At 50.7% G+C, this 16,989-nt stretch overlaps 1 protein-coding gene across 1 annotated transcript in view; it reads right to left on the bottom strand.

Annotated features, from left to right (window-relative positions):
* Window positions 1-16,989, bottom strand: part of LOC311128776 (alsin-like) — a 119,841-nt gene that overhangs the window by 77,447 nt on the left and 25,405 nt on the right. Inside the window, exons 8-11 of the mRNA XM_084161019.1 lie at window positions 15,702-15,779; window positions 11,892-12,737; window positions 10,093-10,206; window positions 9,546-9,717 (exon numbers count right to left, since the gene is read on the bottom strand). Of these exons, the coding sequence (XP_084017145.1) occupies window positions 9,546-9,717; window positions 10,093-10,206; window positions 11,892-12,737; window positions 15,702-15,779 (1,210 nt within the window). The remainder of the gene's footprint in view (window positions 1-9,545; window positions 9,718-10,092; window positions 10,207-11,891; window positions 12,738-15,701; window positions 15,780-16,989) is intronic.

Raw genomic sequence — 16,989 nt, 5'->3', positions numbered from 1 at the left:
ACCCCTGAGGGGCCTCCGTGTTGAGGATCAGCATCACAGATGTGTTGTTGCCTACCCTTACCACCTGGGGGCGGCCCGTCAGGAAGTCCAGGATCCAGTTGCAGAGGGAGGTGTTTAGTCCCAGGGTCCTTAGCTTAGTGATGCGCTTTGTGGGCACTATGGTTTTGAACGCTGAGCTGTAGTCAATTAACAGCATTCTCACACAGGTGTTCCTTTTGCCCAGGTGGGAAAGGGCAGTGTGGAGTGCGATTGAGATTGCGTCATCTGTGGATCTGTTGGGACGGTATGCAAATTGGAGTGGGTCTAAGGATTCCGGGATGATGGTGTTGATGTGAGCCATGACCAGCTTTTCAAAGCACTTCATGGCTACTGTGTCACGATCGTCGTAGGGAACAGACCAAGGCGCAGCGTGATGAACGAACATACTTTAATTAGTTAAAGTGTAAACACAATACAAAACAAGAAACGACTCGTGAAGTCCACGGTATCAATGCACACCGTAGGCTTGGTGCGTGGAGCAGGGACAGGCCGGACCGGGCTGGCGACGCACACCGTAGGCTTGGTGTGTGGAGCAGGGACAGGCCGGGCTGGGCTGGCGACGCACACCGTAGGCTTGGTGCGAGAGGCAGGGACAGGCCGGACCGGGCTGGCAACGCGCACCGTACACTTGGTGCGAGGGGCAGGAACAGGCCGGACCGTACTGGGGACACACACCACTGGCTCTACACCGGGATCTGTAACGGGCCGGACCGGACTGGTAACACACCCCAGTACCTCTCGCCGTTCCTCTAAACCTTCCTTCCCTTCCTTTACCAGTGACCCCCGTAACCTGGTGGCCTTCTGAATACGCCCCTTGTCTGCCTCCGTCAGCCCCGTCGTCCATGCCGTGTGCCCCCCCTAAACATTTTCTGGGGTTGCCTCTCGTCCGTCCGACGACGACCCTGTTGACGCTGTTGCTCCTCTCTCGCCAGGGCCTTAATCCTAGCCCATGGCCCTTTGCCCCCGAGCATGTCCTCCCAGGACAACACTTTGCCCACCTGGGCCATCGCCAACCTCTCCATCTCCTTTCCCGGCGCTTCCTCCCATGTCCAGTCTGCCTGCTCCTGGACACGCTGCTTGGTCCTTGTATGGTGGGTTTTTCTGTCACGATCGTCGTTAAGAGAGGAGGACCAAGGCGCAGCGTGATGAACGAACATGTTTATTTATCATTAGCGATAAACACGGACAGTAAACAAAAACAACAAACGCCTCGTAACGTCCTCGGTAACATAGACCAACATGGAACAAGAACCCACAAACACAAAGGGAAAAACAGACAGTTTAAATATGGCTCCCAATCAGAGACAACCAGCCACAGCTGACACTCGTTGCCTCTGATTGGGAGTCACTCTAGCCAACATAGAAATAAACACACCAGAATTACCAACATAGAAATAAACACAAAGAATGAACACACCCTGGCTCAACATATAGAGTCCCAGAGCCAGGGTGTGACATACTGATGTGAGTGCTACGGGGCGGTAGTCATTTAGGCAGGTTACCTTCACTTTATTGGGCACAGGGACTATGGTGGTCTGCTTGAAACATGTTGGTATTACAGACTCGGTCAGGGAGAGGTTGAAAATGTCAGTGAAGACACTTGCCAGTTGGTCTGAGCATGCTCTGAGTACACGTCCTGGTAATCACGGAGAGCGTGATCACACAGTCGTCCGGAACAGCTGGTGCTCTCATGCATGTTTCAGTGTTGCTTGCCTCGAAGCGAGCATAAAAGGCATTTAGTTCGTCTGATAGGCTCGCGCCACTGGGCAGCTCGCGGATGGGTTTCCCTTTGTAGTCCGTAATAGTTTGCAAGCCCTGCCACATCCGATGAGCGTCAGAGCCGGTGTAGTAGGATTCAATCTTAGTCCTGTATTGACGCTTTGCCTGTCCGGATTAGCCTCCTGTAGCTCAGTTGGTAGAGCATGGCGCTTGCAACGCCAGGGTTGTGGGTTTGATTCGCATGGGGGGCCAGTATGAAAAATGTATGCACTCACTAACTGTAAGTCGCTCTGGATAAGAGCGTCTGCTAAATGACTAAAATGTAAATGTAAATGTATTAGTGTCCCGCTCCTTGAAAGTGGCAGCTCTAGCCTTTAGCTCGGTGCGGATGTTGCCTCTAACCCATTACTTCTGGTTGGGGTATGTACGTACGGTCACTGTGGGGACGACGTCGTCGATGCACTTATTGATGAAGCCGGTGACCGAGGTTGTATACTCCTCAATGCCATTGGAACATATTCCAGTCTGTGCTAGCAAATCAGTCCTGTAGCGTAGCAGCCGCGTCATCTGACCACTTCCGTATTGAGCGAATCACTGGTACTTCCTTCTTTAGTTTTTGCTTGTAAGCAGGAATCAGGAGGTTAGAATTATGGTCAGATTTGCCAAATGGAGGGCGAGGGAGAGCTTTGTATGTGTCTCTGTGTGTGGAGTAAAGGTGATCTAGAGTTTTTTTTTTCTCCCTCTGGTTGCACATTTAACATGCTGGTAGAAATTAGGTAAAACAATTTAAGTTTTGCCTGCATTGAAGTCCCCGGCCACTAGGAGTGCCACTTCCGGATGAGGATTTTCTTGTTTGCTTATGGCCTTATACAGCTCATTGAGTGCAGTCTTAATGCCAGCGTCATTTTGTGGTGGTAAATAGACCGAAAAATATACACTACCGTTCAAAAGTTTGGGGTCACTTAGAAATGTCCTTGTTTTCCATGAAAACATCAAATGAGTCTGAATAGGAAATGTAGCAAAATGCATAGGAAATGTAGTCACTGACAAGGTTAGAAATAATGATTTTTAATTTAAATAATATTTGTGTCCTTCAAATGTTGCTTTCGTCTGTCATGAGGTGAGGTGTATGTGTGGTGGAAGTCAGGCGCAGGACACCGAGGCTCAGTCCAACAGAGTTTACTCAAAATTTCCAAAAGGAAACGGAAAACAAACGACCTCAAACAACAAGAGGCGAGCATTTACGCAACATGCGTAAAACACAAAAAATGCAAACAAGAAACAAAACACGCAGCACAACGACAGGCGAACAACAACACACAATCCTACCAAGCAAAAAGACGGAACTTATAGGACAGGTGATGAATACACAATAGGCCACAGGTGTGACAGACAGACAAAAGCAATCACACACAGAAACATAGATCGGTGGCAGCTAGTACTCCGGGGACGGCGACCGCCGACGCCTGCTCGTACCAGGAGGGGGAGCAGCCTCGGCAGAATCCGTGACAGTACCCCCCCCTTGACGCGCGGCTCCAGCCGTGCGCCGACCCCGGCCTCGGGGACGGCCAGGAGGACGCGGACCCGGGCGCGTGGGATGCCCACGGTGGAAATCAGTCAGGAGGGATGGATCGAGGATGTCCCTCCTGGGCACCCAGCACCGTTCCTCCGGACCGTACCCCTCCCACTCCACGAGATACTGGAGACCACTCATCCGGCGCCTCGAGTCCAAGATGGTCCGGACTCTGTACGCCGGGGCCCCCTCGATGTCCAAAGGGGGCGGAGGGGTCTCTCCTATCTCATTCTCCTGGAGTGGACCAGCTACCACCGGCCTGAGAAGAGACACATGGAACGAGGGGTTAATATTTTTGTACTCTATAGGCAGTTGTAACCTGTAACACACCTCGTTCAACCTTCTCAGGACTTTAAAGGGCCCCACAAACCGCCGACCCAGCTTCCGGCAGGGCAGGCGGAGGGGCAGGTTTCGAGTCGAGAGCCAGACTCGATCTCCCGGTGCGTACACCGGCCCCTCACTGCGGTGGCGATCGGCGCTCGCCTTTTGTTGACGGATGGCACGCTGCAGATGGACATGGGCAGCGTCCCACGTCTCCTCCGAGCGCCGAATCCACTCGTCCACCGCAGGGGCCTCGGTCTGGCTCTCGTGCCACGGTGCCAGGACCGGCTGATACCCTAAAATACACTGGAAAGGTGTTAATCCGGTGGAGGAGTGGCGGAGAGAGTTCTGGGCCATCTCTGCCCAGGGGATATACCTCGACCACTCCTCCGGCCGGTCCCGGCAATAGGACCTCAAAAACCTACCCACATCCTGGTTCACACGTTCAACCTGCCCATTACTCTCTGGGTGGTACCCCGAGGTAAGGCTAACCGAGACCCCCAGGCGTTCCATGAAAGCCCCCCAGACTCTGGAGGTGAACTGGGGACCTCGGTCGGACACAATATCCTCGGGGACCCCATAGTGCCGGAACACGTGGGTAAAGAGGGCCTCGGCGGTCTGTAGGGCAGTAGGGAGACCCGGCAGTGGGAGGAGACGACAGGCCTTAGAAAACCGATCCACAACGACCAAAATGGTGGTATTACCCTGGGAAGGGGGTAGATCGGTCACAAAATCTACCGAGAGGTGGGACCATGGTCGTTGTGGAACGGGCAGAGGATGTAACTTACCTCTGGGCAAATGTCTAGGTGCCTTACACTGGGCACATACCGAGCAGGAGGAGACATAAACCCTCACATCCCTGGCTAACGTTGGCCACCAGTATTTTACGCTAAGGCAGTGCACCGTCCGACCAATACCAGGATGTCCAGAGGAGGGTGATGTATGAGCCCAAGAAATAAGCCGATCACGAACCTCGAGCGGAACGTACGTCCGCCCCACAGGACACTCGGGGGGAGTAGGGTCGGTACGCAGCGCCCGCTCGATTTCCGCATCGACCTCCCATACTACCGGAGCCACCAGACAAGACTCCGGCAGTATGGAAATAGGCTCAATGGACCTCTCCTCTGTGTCATACTGCCGGGACAGGGCGTCTGCCTTACCGTTCTGGGACCCAGGGATGTATGTGATCTTAAAAACAAACCGGGTCAGGAACATGTTCCACCTAGCCTGACGAGGGTTCAATCTCCTAGCTGCCCGGATGTACTCCAGGTTACGGTGATCAGTCAGAATGAGGAAAGGGTGTTGAGCCCCCTCAAGCCAATGCCTCCACACCTTTAGGGCCTGGACTACAGCTAACAGCTCCCTGTCCCCAACGTCATAATTGCGCTCCGCCGAGCTGAGCTTCTTAGAGTAGAATGCACAGGGGCGGAGCTTAGGTGGCGTGCCGGACCGTTGTGACAGGACTGCCCCAATACCGGTCTCGGACGCGTCCACCTCTACTTGGAAAGGCAAAGAGGGATCCGGATGCGCCAGCACCGGGGCCGAGGCGAACAGGTTCTTCAGTTTGACAAATGCCCTGTCCGCCTCAGCTGACCACTGCAAGCGCACCGGACCCCCCTTTAGCAGGGACGTAATGGGAACTGCAACCTGTCCAAAGCCCCGGATAAACCTCCGGTAGTAATTAGCAAAACCCAAGAACCGCTGCACCTCTTTTACGGTGGTTGGAGTTTGCCAATTACGCACAGCCGATACCCGATCTACCTCTATCTCCACGCCAGACGCGGACAACCGATAACCCAAAAAGGAGACGGACTCCTGGAAGAACAGGCATTTCTCTGCCTTGACATACAAGTCATGCTCCAACAGTCGTCTCAATACTCGGCGCACCTGGGCTACATGCTCGGCTCGTGTAGAAGAGTACACCAGGATGTCGTCGATGTAAACTACTACACCCTGCCCATGCATGTCCCGGAAAATCTCGTCAACAAAGGATTGGAAGACTGAAGGAGCATTCATTAACCCGTATGGCATGACGAGATACTCGTAATGACCCGAGGTGGTACTAAATGCTGTCTTCCATTCATCCCCCCCCTTAATGCGCACCAGATTGTACGCGCTCCTGAGATCTAACTTTGTGAAGAATCGCGCTCCGCGTAATGATTCCGTCATCGTCGCAATCAGTGGCAGTGGGTAGCTGTATTTAACTGTAATCTGATTGAGACTACGATAATCAATACACGGGCGCAATCCCCCGTCCTTCTTCTTCACAAAGAAGAAACTCGAGGAGACTGGGGAAATAGAGGGCCGTATGTATCCCTGTGCCAAGGACTCGGCTATGTATGTCTCCATAGCCGCTGTCTCCTCTTGAGACAGGGGATACACATGACTCCTGGGAAGAGCTGCTCCAGTCTGGATATTTATCGCACAGTCCCCCTGTCTATGAGGAGGTAGCCTTGCTGCCCTTGATTTACTAAAGACCAGTGCTAAATCCTCATACTCGGGGGGAATGCGCAGTGCGGGCACTTGGTTCGGACTCTCTACCGAGGTCGCCCCTATGGAAACACCTAGACATCTCCCTACACACTGGGCAGACCACTCCATAAGAGCCCTCTGTTGCCACGCTATGGTAGGATCGTGGGTACTTAACCAGGGAAGCCCCAACACCACTGGGTACGCAGGAGAGTCAATCAGATAGAACTGAATGATCTCCTCATGACCCCCCTGCGTAGTCATCGTCAGCGGTGCTGTGACATCCCTGATCAGACCCGACCCCAACGGCCGGCTGTCTAATGCATGGACAGGGAATGGAACTTCTACCGGCCGAAGGGGAATTCCTAACCTAGCACAAAATTTACGATCAATAAAGTTCCCAGCTGCGCCTGAATCTACTAGCGCCTTATGCTGGGAATGAGGTGCCACCTGTGGAAAACGCACAGGAATACTCATGTGACCAACAGAGAGCTCTGGGTAAGTGGGGCGCCTACTCACCTGAAATGACTCCCCAGTGCGTGACCTGTTGTCCCCTCTCTCAGAAGACCCTCCCCAGCACCTGGCCGTGGTGTGTCCTCCACGGCCACAGTTGGTGCAGGGGTTGGCCCTCCTCGGGTTCTCCCTCCTCCTCTCTCTAGCGCCAGCACCCCCGAGCTCCATAGGAATAGGCTCGGAGGTGCTGGAGGATGGAATGGACGACCCCCACTCGGGACGTCCGCGGGTAGCCAGCAGGGTGTCTAGACTGATGGAGATGTCCACCAGCTGGTCGAACGACAGGTTGGTGTCCCTGCAGGCCATCTCACGACGAACGTCCTCTCGTAGGCTACACCGATAGTGGTCAATGAGGGCCCTCTCATTCCATCCCGCATCCGCTGCTAGTGTCCGGAACTCCAGTGCGAACTCCTGTGCGCTCCTCTTCCCCTGTCGGAGGTGGAATAGACGCTCTCCCGCCGCTTTCCCCTCAGGTGGATGATCGAAGACAGTCCTGAAGCGGCGGGAAAACTCCGCGTAGGTGATGGTGGCGGCGTCTATTCCCCTCCATTCGGCGTTGGCCCACTCCAACGCCTTCCCGGAGAGACAGGAGATGAGGGCGGAGACGCTCTCGTATCCCGAGGGCGCCGGGTGTATGGTGGCAAGGTAAAGTTCTACCTGTAGGAGAAAGCCCTGACACCCGGCTGCAGAACCGTCATATGCCCTCGGGAGCGAGAGCCGAATGCCACTGGGTTCCGGTGCTGAGAGAGGAGGACTGGCCGTTGGTGCTGGGATGGTGTGAGAAGGCGTGGGCACCTCCCGATTCATCAACCGGCGCAGACTGTTGGACACCTCGTCCATGGCGACCTCGAGTTGCCGGATCATGGCGTCCTGGTAATTAATCCGGTCCTCCAAGGAATCGGGTATCGCCGCTGTTCCTGCTGACTCCATGGAGATGGTGTGTTGTTCTGTCATGAGGTGAGGTGTATGTGTGGTGGAAGTCAGGCGCAGGACACCGAGGCTCAGTCCAACAGAGTTTACTCAAAATTTCCAAAAGGAAACGGAAAACAAACGACCTCAAACAACAAGAGGCGAGCATTTACGCAACATGCGTAAAACACAAAAAATGCAAACAAGAAACAAAACACGCAGCACAACGACAGGCGAACAACAACACACAATCCTACCAAGCAAAAAGACGGAACTTATAGGACAGGTGATGAATACACAATAGGCCACAGGTGTGACAGACAGACAAAAGCAATCACACACAGAAACATAGATCGGTGGCAGCTAGTACTCCGGGGACGGCGACCGCCGACGCCTGCTCGTACCAGGAGGGGGAGCAGCCTCGGCAGAATCCGTGACATCGTCAAAGAATCCTCCATTTGCAGCAATTACAGCCTTGCAGACCTTTGGCATTCTAGTTGTCAATTTGTTGAGGTAATCTGAAGAGATTTCACCCCATGCTTCCTGATGCACCTCCCACAAGTTGGGTTTGCTTGATGGGCATTTCTTACGTACCATACGGTCAAGCTGCTCCCACAACAGCTCAATAGGGTTGAGATCCGGTGACTGTGCTGGCCACTCCATTATAGACAGAATACCAGCTGACTGCTTCTTCCCTAAATAGTTATTGCATAGTTTGGAGCTGTGCTTTGGGTCATTGTCATGTTGTAGGAGGAAATTGGCTCCAATCAAGCGCCGTCCACAGGGTATGGCATGGCGTTGTAAAATGGAGTGATAGCCTTCCTTCTTCAAGATCCCTTTTACCCTGTACAAATCTCCCACTTTACCACCACCAAAGCACCCCCAGATCATCACATTGCCTCCACCATGCTTGACAGATGGCATCAAGCACTCCTCCAGCATCTTTTCTTTTGGTCTGCGTCTCACAAATGTTCTTCTTTGTGATCCGAACACCTCAAACTTCGATTTGTCTGTCCATAACACTTTTTTCCAATCTTCCTCTGTCCAGTGTCTGTGTTCTTTTGCCCATCTTAATCTTTTCTTTTTATTGGCCAGTCTGAGATATGTTTTTTTCTTTGAAACTCTGCCTAGAAGGTCAGCATCCCGGAGTCGCCTCTTCACTGTTGACGTTGAGACTGGTGTTTTGCAGGTACTATTTAATGAAGCTGCCAGTTGAGGACCTGTGAGGCGTCTGTTTCTCAAACTAGACCCTCTAATGTATTTGTCCTCTTGCTCAGTTGTGCACCGGGGCCTCCCTCTCCTCTTTCTATTCTGGATAGAGCCAGTTTGTGCTGTTCTGTGAAGGGAGTAGTACACAGCGTTGTACGAGATCTTCAGTTTCTTGGCAATTTTTCGCATGGAATAGCCTTCATTTCTCAGAACAAGAATAGACTGACGAGTTTCAGAAGAAAGTTATTTGTTGCTCCAGATCCTCAACTAGTCTCAAGAAGGCCAGTTTTATTGCTTCTTTAAATCAGCACAACAGTTTTCAGCTGTGCTAACATAATTGCAAAAGGGTTTTCTAATGATCAATTAGCCTTTTAAAAATGATAAACTTGGATTAGCAAACACAACGTGGCATTGTCTGGGAGCAACAGTATATCCCTCGCGTCAGACTCATTAAAGAAAACATCTTCGTCCAGTTCGAGGTTAGTAATCGCTGTTCTATTATCCAGAAGCTCTTTTCGGTCATAAGAGACAGTAGCATCAACATGATGTACTTCATGTTGACAGAAGTGAGTGCTACTGGGCGATAGTCATCCATTTATTTCCGTTACCTTCGCTTTCTTGGGTACAGGAACAATGGTGGACATCTTGAAGCAAGTGGGGACAACAGACTGGGATATGGAGAGATGTAATATGTCCATAAACACTCCAGCCAGCTGAGGCGAGGATGGAGGACGCGAGGAATCAAGGAAATGCAATTGAGATGCTCCCTATGTCTGTATGTCTCTTGTCTCACCTTTGCTCAGTAGAGGGCTGACCACCCGCTTGTTGACGTCTCTGAGCCTGCAGTAGAACTTCCTGTCTGCTGCAGCCAGCTCGTGGAGAGCAGAGATGAACCCCATCACGTTGTGGTCAGCCTGGGCTAGACAGGACTGTCCTCCGCCATACACACCGCTGATGTAGCCCATCTAGACGGGAAGACACCAACACATTACTGATCAATATTTTATGTGGCACGTTATGATTGGAGTCTACAGCCAAGTCTCAGGGACAAGTTACTGGTAGGGGTCATATGTTATAATACATTATAAAATAAAGAAATAGGAGCACTCTGTTTCTGCACAGATCTGATTGATTTATTAACGGGACAATCAAACAGGCAGTTTTTCTAAACAGAGTGCTTATTTTCCTCTCCTGGATAGTCACCTGTTGAAGTGTTCTGGGGTAAGGAATGTTTTGGGATTTACAAGTCCCCTCAGTCGAGCACCCTTTCGTTCAAGCTGGGGTAAACTCGGGTAAACTTTCTTTCCATTATAGAGAGGCTGTGATTGTGTTCTACTCACGTCCATACAGAAGGGCAGCAGGACAGGTCTGAGGGTGAACGTGTCCGTTATAGAGGGAGAGCTCTCAGTTGACCCTGTCCCAGGTATGTGGTTCTCAGGTGTGGTCTCTATCACCTGAATCAATTAATGAATTAATTAATACTTTATTGTCCCATAGGGAAATTTGTTTGCCAACAATACAGGCATTCCTGGCTACATTCACTGACTATACAAAACACACACACACACACACACACACACACACACATACACATACACGCACGCACGCACGCACGCACGCACGCACGCACGCACGCACGCACGCACACACACACACACACACACACACACACACACACACACACACACACACACACACACACACACACACACACACACACACACACACACACCCCCACGGCTTCTGCAGAAGGGGAAGAGACTCATCCAGAAAGCTATTGATTCAGCAGATACTGAAAAATGATTCTACATGTACTGTAACACAAACAGAAGAAATACAGAAATTACACAATCCAAATCACAATATAAAGAATGACATTTCTTTCAAAGTTGCGTAACGTGGTTAAAAACTATATCTATAATCACTGAGTGGACAAAACATTAGGTACACCTGCTCTTTCCATGACAGAGACTGACCAGACGAAGCCAGGTGAAAGCTATGATCCCTTATTGATGTCACCTGTTAAATTCATTTCAAATCAGTGTAGATGAAGGGGGAGGAGACAGGTTAAAGAAGGATTTTTAAGCCTTGAGACAATTGAGACACGGATTGTGTGTGTGTGTCATTCAGAGGGTGAATGGGCAAGACAAAATATTGAAGTGCCTTTGAACGGGGTATGGTCGTAGGTGCCAGGCGCACCGGTTTGTGTCAAGAACTGCAACACTGCTGGGTTTTTCACGCTCAACAGTTTCCCGTGTGTATCAAGAATGGTCCCACCACCCAATGGACATCCAGCCAACTTGGCACAACTGTGGGAAGCATTGGAGTCAACATGGGCCAGCATCCCTGTGGAACGCTTTCGACACCTTGTAGAGTCCATGCCCCGACGAACTGAGGCTGTTCTGAGGGTATTGGGAAGGTGTTCCTAATGTTTAGTACACTCAGTGTATATTACGTCACAAGACACAACACTTAACTTATACAGTATACAACACATATAAAGGCCCGGTTCAGATACATTAAGAAGAGAAAGAGACAAACCAGCCAGCCTTAGAATGTTGTGTTATTGAACAGCTGACTAAAGACCAGACGTGCCAGTTGAGACGGTAACGGTGCCTCTTTAGACGACGTGATGAAACTCTGAAACGAAGTTGTCACTTGTTGTAGCAAGGCGTTGTATCAAACTAGTTGAAATGAAATACACGCACTTTGTAAACTTGTCAGAGAAATATCAGCAAGCATCAAAACAGCTAGCTAGGTGTCTGCTTGGCTGAACACAGAACATCAGCTTACTGTTCTTTGATTGGATAAAGGGACCACCTGTCTCGCCGCAAGTCTTCGGCTAAGATTTGATATGGGCGGCAGGTAGCCCAGTGGTTAAGAGCGTTTCGGCCAGTAACCCTATGATCGCTGGTTCAAAACACAGGAATCGACCACGTGAAAAAATCTGCCGATGTCACCTTGAGCAAGGCAATTAACCCTAATTGCTCATGTTAAGTCGCTCTGAACGAGAGCGTCAGCTAAACGACGTAAATGTAACGTTGAATTTTGGAAACTCCAGCAGCCGATATGAGACCGGTCAGTTGTTCTCAAACTCCTTAAGACCGTTGAACTGGGCTTTACAGCACATACTACTGACCTGCTGACCGCTGTAGAGGGTGGAAATACTGACCTGTTGACCGCTGTAGAGGATGGGCATACTGACCTGTTGACCGCTGTAACAGAGGGTGGGCATACTGACCTGTTGACCGCTGTAGAGGATGGGCATACTGACCTGTTGACCGCTGTAGAGGATGGGCATACTGACCTGTTGACCGCTGTAGAGGATGGGCATACTGACCTGTTGACCGCTGTAGAGGGTGGGCATACTGACCTGTTGACCGCTGTAGAGGATGGGCATACTGACCTGTTGACCGCTGTAGAGGGTGGGCATACTGACCTGTTGACCGCTGTAGAGGGTGGGCATACTGACCTGTTGACCGCTGTAACAGAGGGTGGGCATACTGACCTGTTGACCGCTGTAGAGGGTGGGCATACTGACCTGTTGACCGCTGTAGAGGGGGGGCATACTGACCTGTTGACCGCTGTAGAGGGTGGGCATACTGACCTGTTGACCACTGTAGAGGGTGGGCATACTGACCTGTTGACCGCTGTAGAGGGTGGGCATACTGACCTGTTGACCGCTGTAGAGGGTGGGCATACTGACCTGTTGACCGCTGTAGAGGGTGGGCATACTGACCTGTTGACCGCTGTAGAGGGTGGGCATACTGACCTGTTGACCGCTGTAACAGAGGATGGGCATACTGACCTGTTGACCGCTGTAGAGGGTGGGCATACTGACCTGTTGACCGCTGTAACAGAGGATGGGCATACTGACCTGTTGACCGCTGTAACAGAGGATGGGCTGGCAGCAGTCACCATCAGCCAGGAACACACTGTGGCTCTGCCCTGCTGCCAGGTCCCACACACGCAGACCCTCTGACATCTGAGAGGGGGGCAAAACACACACACAAACACAGATCAGACCAGCAGGCTAGACCACCAGGCTAGTCCACCAGGCTAGACCACCAGGCCAGACCACCAGGCTAGACCACCAGGCCAGACCACCAGGCTAGACCACCAGGCCAGACCACCAGGCCAGACCACCAGGCTAGACCACCAGGCTAGACCACCAGGCTAGTCCACCAGGCTAGACCACCAGACCAGCAGGCTAGACCACCAGGCTAGACCACCAGGCTAGACCACCAGGCTAGACCACCAGACCACCAGGCTAGTCCACCAGGCTAGACCACCAGACCACCAGGCTAGTCCACCAGGCTAGACCACCAGACCACCAGGCTAGTCCACCAGGCTAGACCACCAGACCACCAGGCTAGTCCACCAGGCTAGTCCACCAGGCTAGACCACCAGGCTAGACCACCAGGCTAGACCACCAGGCTAGTCCACCAGGCTAGACCACCAGGCTAGACCACCAGACCACCAGGCCAGACCACCAGGCCAGACCACCAGGCTAGTCCACCAGGCTAGTCCACCAGGCTAGTCCACCAGGCTAGTCCACCAGGCTAGACCACCAGACCACCAGGCTAGTCCACCAGGCTAGTCCACCAGGCTAGTCCACCAGGCTAGTCCACCAGGCTAGTCCACCAGGCTAGTCCACCAGGCTAGTCCACCAGGCTAGACCACCAGACCACCAGGCTAGTCCACCAGGCTAGTCCATCAGGCTAGACCAGCAGGCTAGACCAGCAGGCCAGACCACCAGGCTAGACCAGCAGACCACCAGGCCACCAGGCTAGTCCACCAGGCTAGTCCATCAGGCTAGACCAGCAGGCTAGACCAGCAGGCTAGACCACCAGGCTAGACCAGCAGACCACCAGGCCACCAGGCTAGTCCACCAGGCTAGTCCATCAGGCTAGACCAGCAGGCTAGACCAGCAGGCTAGACCACCAGGCTAGACCAGCAGACCACCAGGCCACCAGGCTAGTCCACCAGGCTAGTCCATCAGGCTAGACCAGCAGGCTAGACCAGCAGGCTAGACCAGCAGCACAAGTATAACCATAAAAAGAACTAAAGACAAGAATATCTGCCCTCTGGGGTATATATATGTACATGGTGCCGGAGGGGATGGCTGCCATTTTATGGACTCTTAACCAACTGTGCTATTTTGTGTGTTTTTTCACATTATTTGTAACTTATTTTGTACATAATGTTGCTGCTACCGTCTCTTATGACCGAAAAGAGCTTCTGGACATCAGAACTGCGTTTACTCACCTTGAACTGGACGAACATTTTTTATTTAATGAGTCGGACGAGAGGGGTTTACTCCAGACACCCGACAGGGCCCTCATCCCCGTCATTCAGTAGAAAGAAAAGGAGATATCGCGGAAGGAGATCGGGGTGCTTGGTAACGAGCCGGCAACGAGTGGCTAATCTTCCTTTGCCATCGATACTATTGGCCAACTTACAATCCCTTGATAATAAAGTGGAAGAACTACAAGCACGAATATCCTACCAACGGGACATTAAAAACTGTAATATCTTATGTTTCACCGAGTCGTGGCTGAACGAAGACATGAATAACATACAGCTGGCGGGTTATACACTGTATCGGCAGGATAGAACAGCAGCCTCTGGTAAGACAAGGGGTGGCGGTCTATGTATATTTGCAAACAACAGCTGGTGCACGATATCTAAGGAAGTCTCAAGGTTTTGCTCGCCTGAGGTAGAGTATCTCATGATAAGTTGTAGACCCACTATCTACCAAGAGAGTTTTCATCTATATTCTTCGTATCTGTCTATTTACCACCACAAACCGATGCTGGCACTAAGACCGCACTTAATGAACTGTATAAGGCCATAAGCAAACTGGAAAACGCTCATCCAGAGGCGGCGCTCCTAGTGGCCGGGGACTTTAAGGCAGGGAAACTTAAATCTGTTTTACCTCATTTTTACCAGCATGTTAAATGTGCAACCAGAGGAAAAAAACTCTAGACCACCTTTACTCCACACACAGAGACGCATACAAAGCTCTCCCTCGCCCTCCATTTGGCAAATCTGACCATAATTCTATCCTCCTGATTCCTGCTTACAAGCAAAAACTAAAGCAGGAAGCACCAGTGACTCGGTCAATAAAAAAGTGGTCAGATGAAGCAGTCGTGAAGAGGGCACAACAAAACCTATTCCCCCTCAGGAGACTGAAAAGATTTGGCATGGGTCCTCAGATCCTCAAAAGGTTCTACAGCTGCACCATCGAGAGCATCCTGACTGGTTGCATCACCGCCTGGTATGGCAACTGCTCGGCCTCCGACCGCAAGGCACTACAGATGGTAGTGCGTACGGCCCAGTATATCACTGGGGCCAAGCTTCCTGCCATCCAGGACCTCTATACCAGGCGGTGTCAGAGGAAAGCCCTAAAAATTGTCAAAGACTCCAGCCACCCTAGTCATAGACTGTTCTGTCTGCTCCCGCATGTCAAGCGGTACCGGAGCGCCAAGTCTAGGTCCAAAAGGCTTCTCAACAGCTTGTACCCCCAGGCCATAAGACTCCTGAACATCTAATCATGGCTACCCGGACTATTTGCATTGTCCCCCCACCCCTCTTTTACGCTGCTGCTACTCTGTTTATTATCTATGCATAGTCACTTTAATAACTCTACCTACATGTACATATTACCTAAATTATCTCGACTAACCGGTGCCCCTGCACATTGACTCGGTACCGGTACCCCCTGTATATAGCCTCGCTATTGTTATATTTACTTTTATTTCGTATAATTTTATATTGTATTTTTTGCATTTTTTGTTTTGCTATTCTTTCTTAAAACTGCATTGTTGGTTAAGGACTTGTAAGTAAGCATTTCACTGTAAGGTCTACACCTGTTGTATTCGGCGCATGTGACAAATAACATTTGATTTGATAAAATAAAATAAAATGTGATTTGTAGGTAAAGTACCTTGGCCTGTTGAGGCATGGTAGTGGGGCTGTCCATGTGTCCCAACTGGCCGGATCTGTTGCTGCCCCACGACAACACCTGGGAAGATAACCCTTATTATACACACCAGTCTCCACAAAGCACACACATCCCTGGGTCGCTCCTCTTTTCAGTTCGCTGCAGCTAGCGACTGGAACGAGCTGCAAAAAAAAAAACACTCAAACTGGACAGTTTTATCTACATCTCTTCATTCAAAGACTCCATCATGGACACTCTTACTGACAGTTGTGGCTGCTTCGCCTGATGTATTGTTGTCTCTACCTTCTTGCCCTTTGTGCTGTTGTCTGTGCCCAATAATGTTTGTACTATGTCTTGTGCTGCCACCATGTTGTGCTGCTACCATGTTGTGCTGCTACCATGTTGTGCTGCTACCATGTTGTGCTGCTACCATGTTGTGCTGCTGCCATGTTGTGCTGCTGCCATGTTGTGCTGCTGCCATGTTGTGCTGCTGCCATGTTGTGTTGCTACCATGCTAAGTTGTTGTCTTAGGTCTCTCTTTATGTAGTGTTGTGGTCTCTCTCTTTATGTAGTGTTGTGGTGTCTCTCTTTATGTAGTGTTGTGGTGTCTCTCTTTATGTATTGTTGTGGTGTCTCTCTTTATGTAGTGTTGTGGTGTCTCTCTTTATGTAGTGTTGTGGTGTCTCTCTTTATGTATTGTTGTGGTGTCTCTCTTTATGTAGTGTTGTGGTGTCTCTCTTTATGTAGTGTTGTGGTGTCTCTCTTTATGTAGTGTTGTGGTGTCTCTCTTTATGTAGTGTTGTGGTGTCTCTCTTTATGTAGTGTTGTGGTGTCTCTCTTTATGTAGTGTTGTGGCGTCTCTCTTTATGTAGTGTTGTGGTGTCTCTCTTTATGTAGTGTTGTGGTCTCTCTTTATGTAGTGTTGTGGTGTCTCTCTTTATGTAGTGTTGTGGTGTCTCTCTTTATGTAGTGTTGTGGTGTCTCTCTTTATGTAGTGTTGTGGTGTCTCTCTTTATGTAGTGTTGTGGTCTCTCTTTATGTAGTGTTGTGGTGTCTCTCTCTATGTAGTGTTGTGGTGTCTCTCTCTATGTAGTGTTGTGGTGTCTCTCTTTATGTAGTGTTGTGGTGTCTCTCTTTATGTAGTGTTGTGGTGTCTCTCTTTATGTAGTGTTGTGGTGTCTCTCTTTATGTAGTGTTGTGGGGTCTCTCTTTATGTAGTGTTGTGGTGTCTCTCTTTATGTAGTGTTGTGGGGTCTCTCTTTATGTAGTGTTGTGGTGTCTCTCTTTATGT

This window comes from Coregonus lavaretus (assembly GCF_964263955.1).
Source record: "Coregonus lavaretus genome assembly, chromosome: 5".
Classification (NCBI taxonomy): domain Eukaryota; kingdom Metazoa; phylum Chordata; class Actinopteri; order Salmoniformes; family Salmonidae; genus Coregonus; species Coregonus lavaretus.
This window is presented reverse-complemented; position numbering and strand designations above follow the sequence as displayed.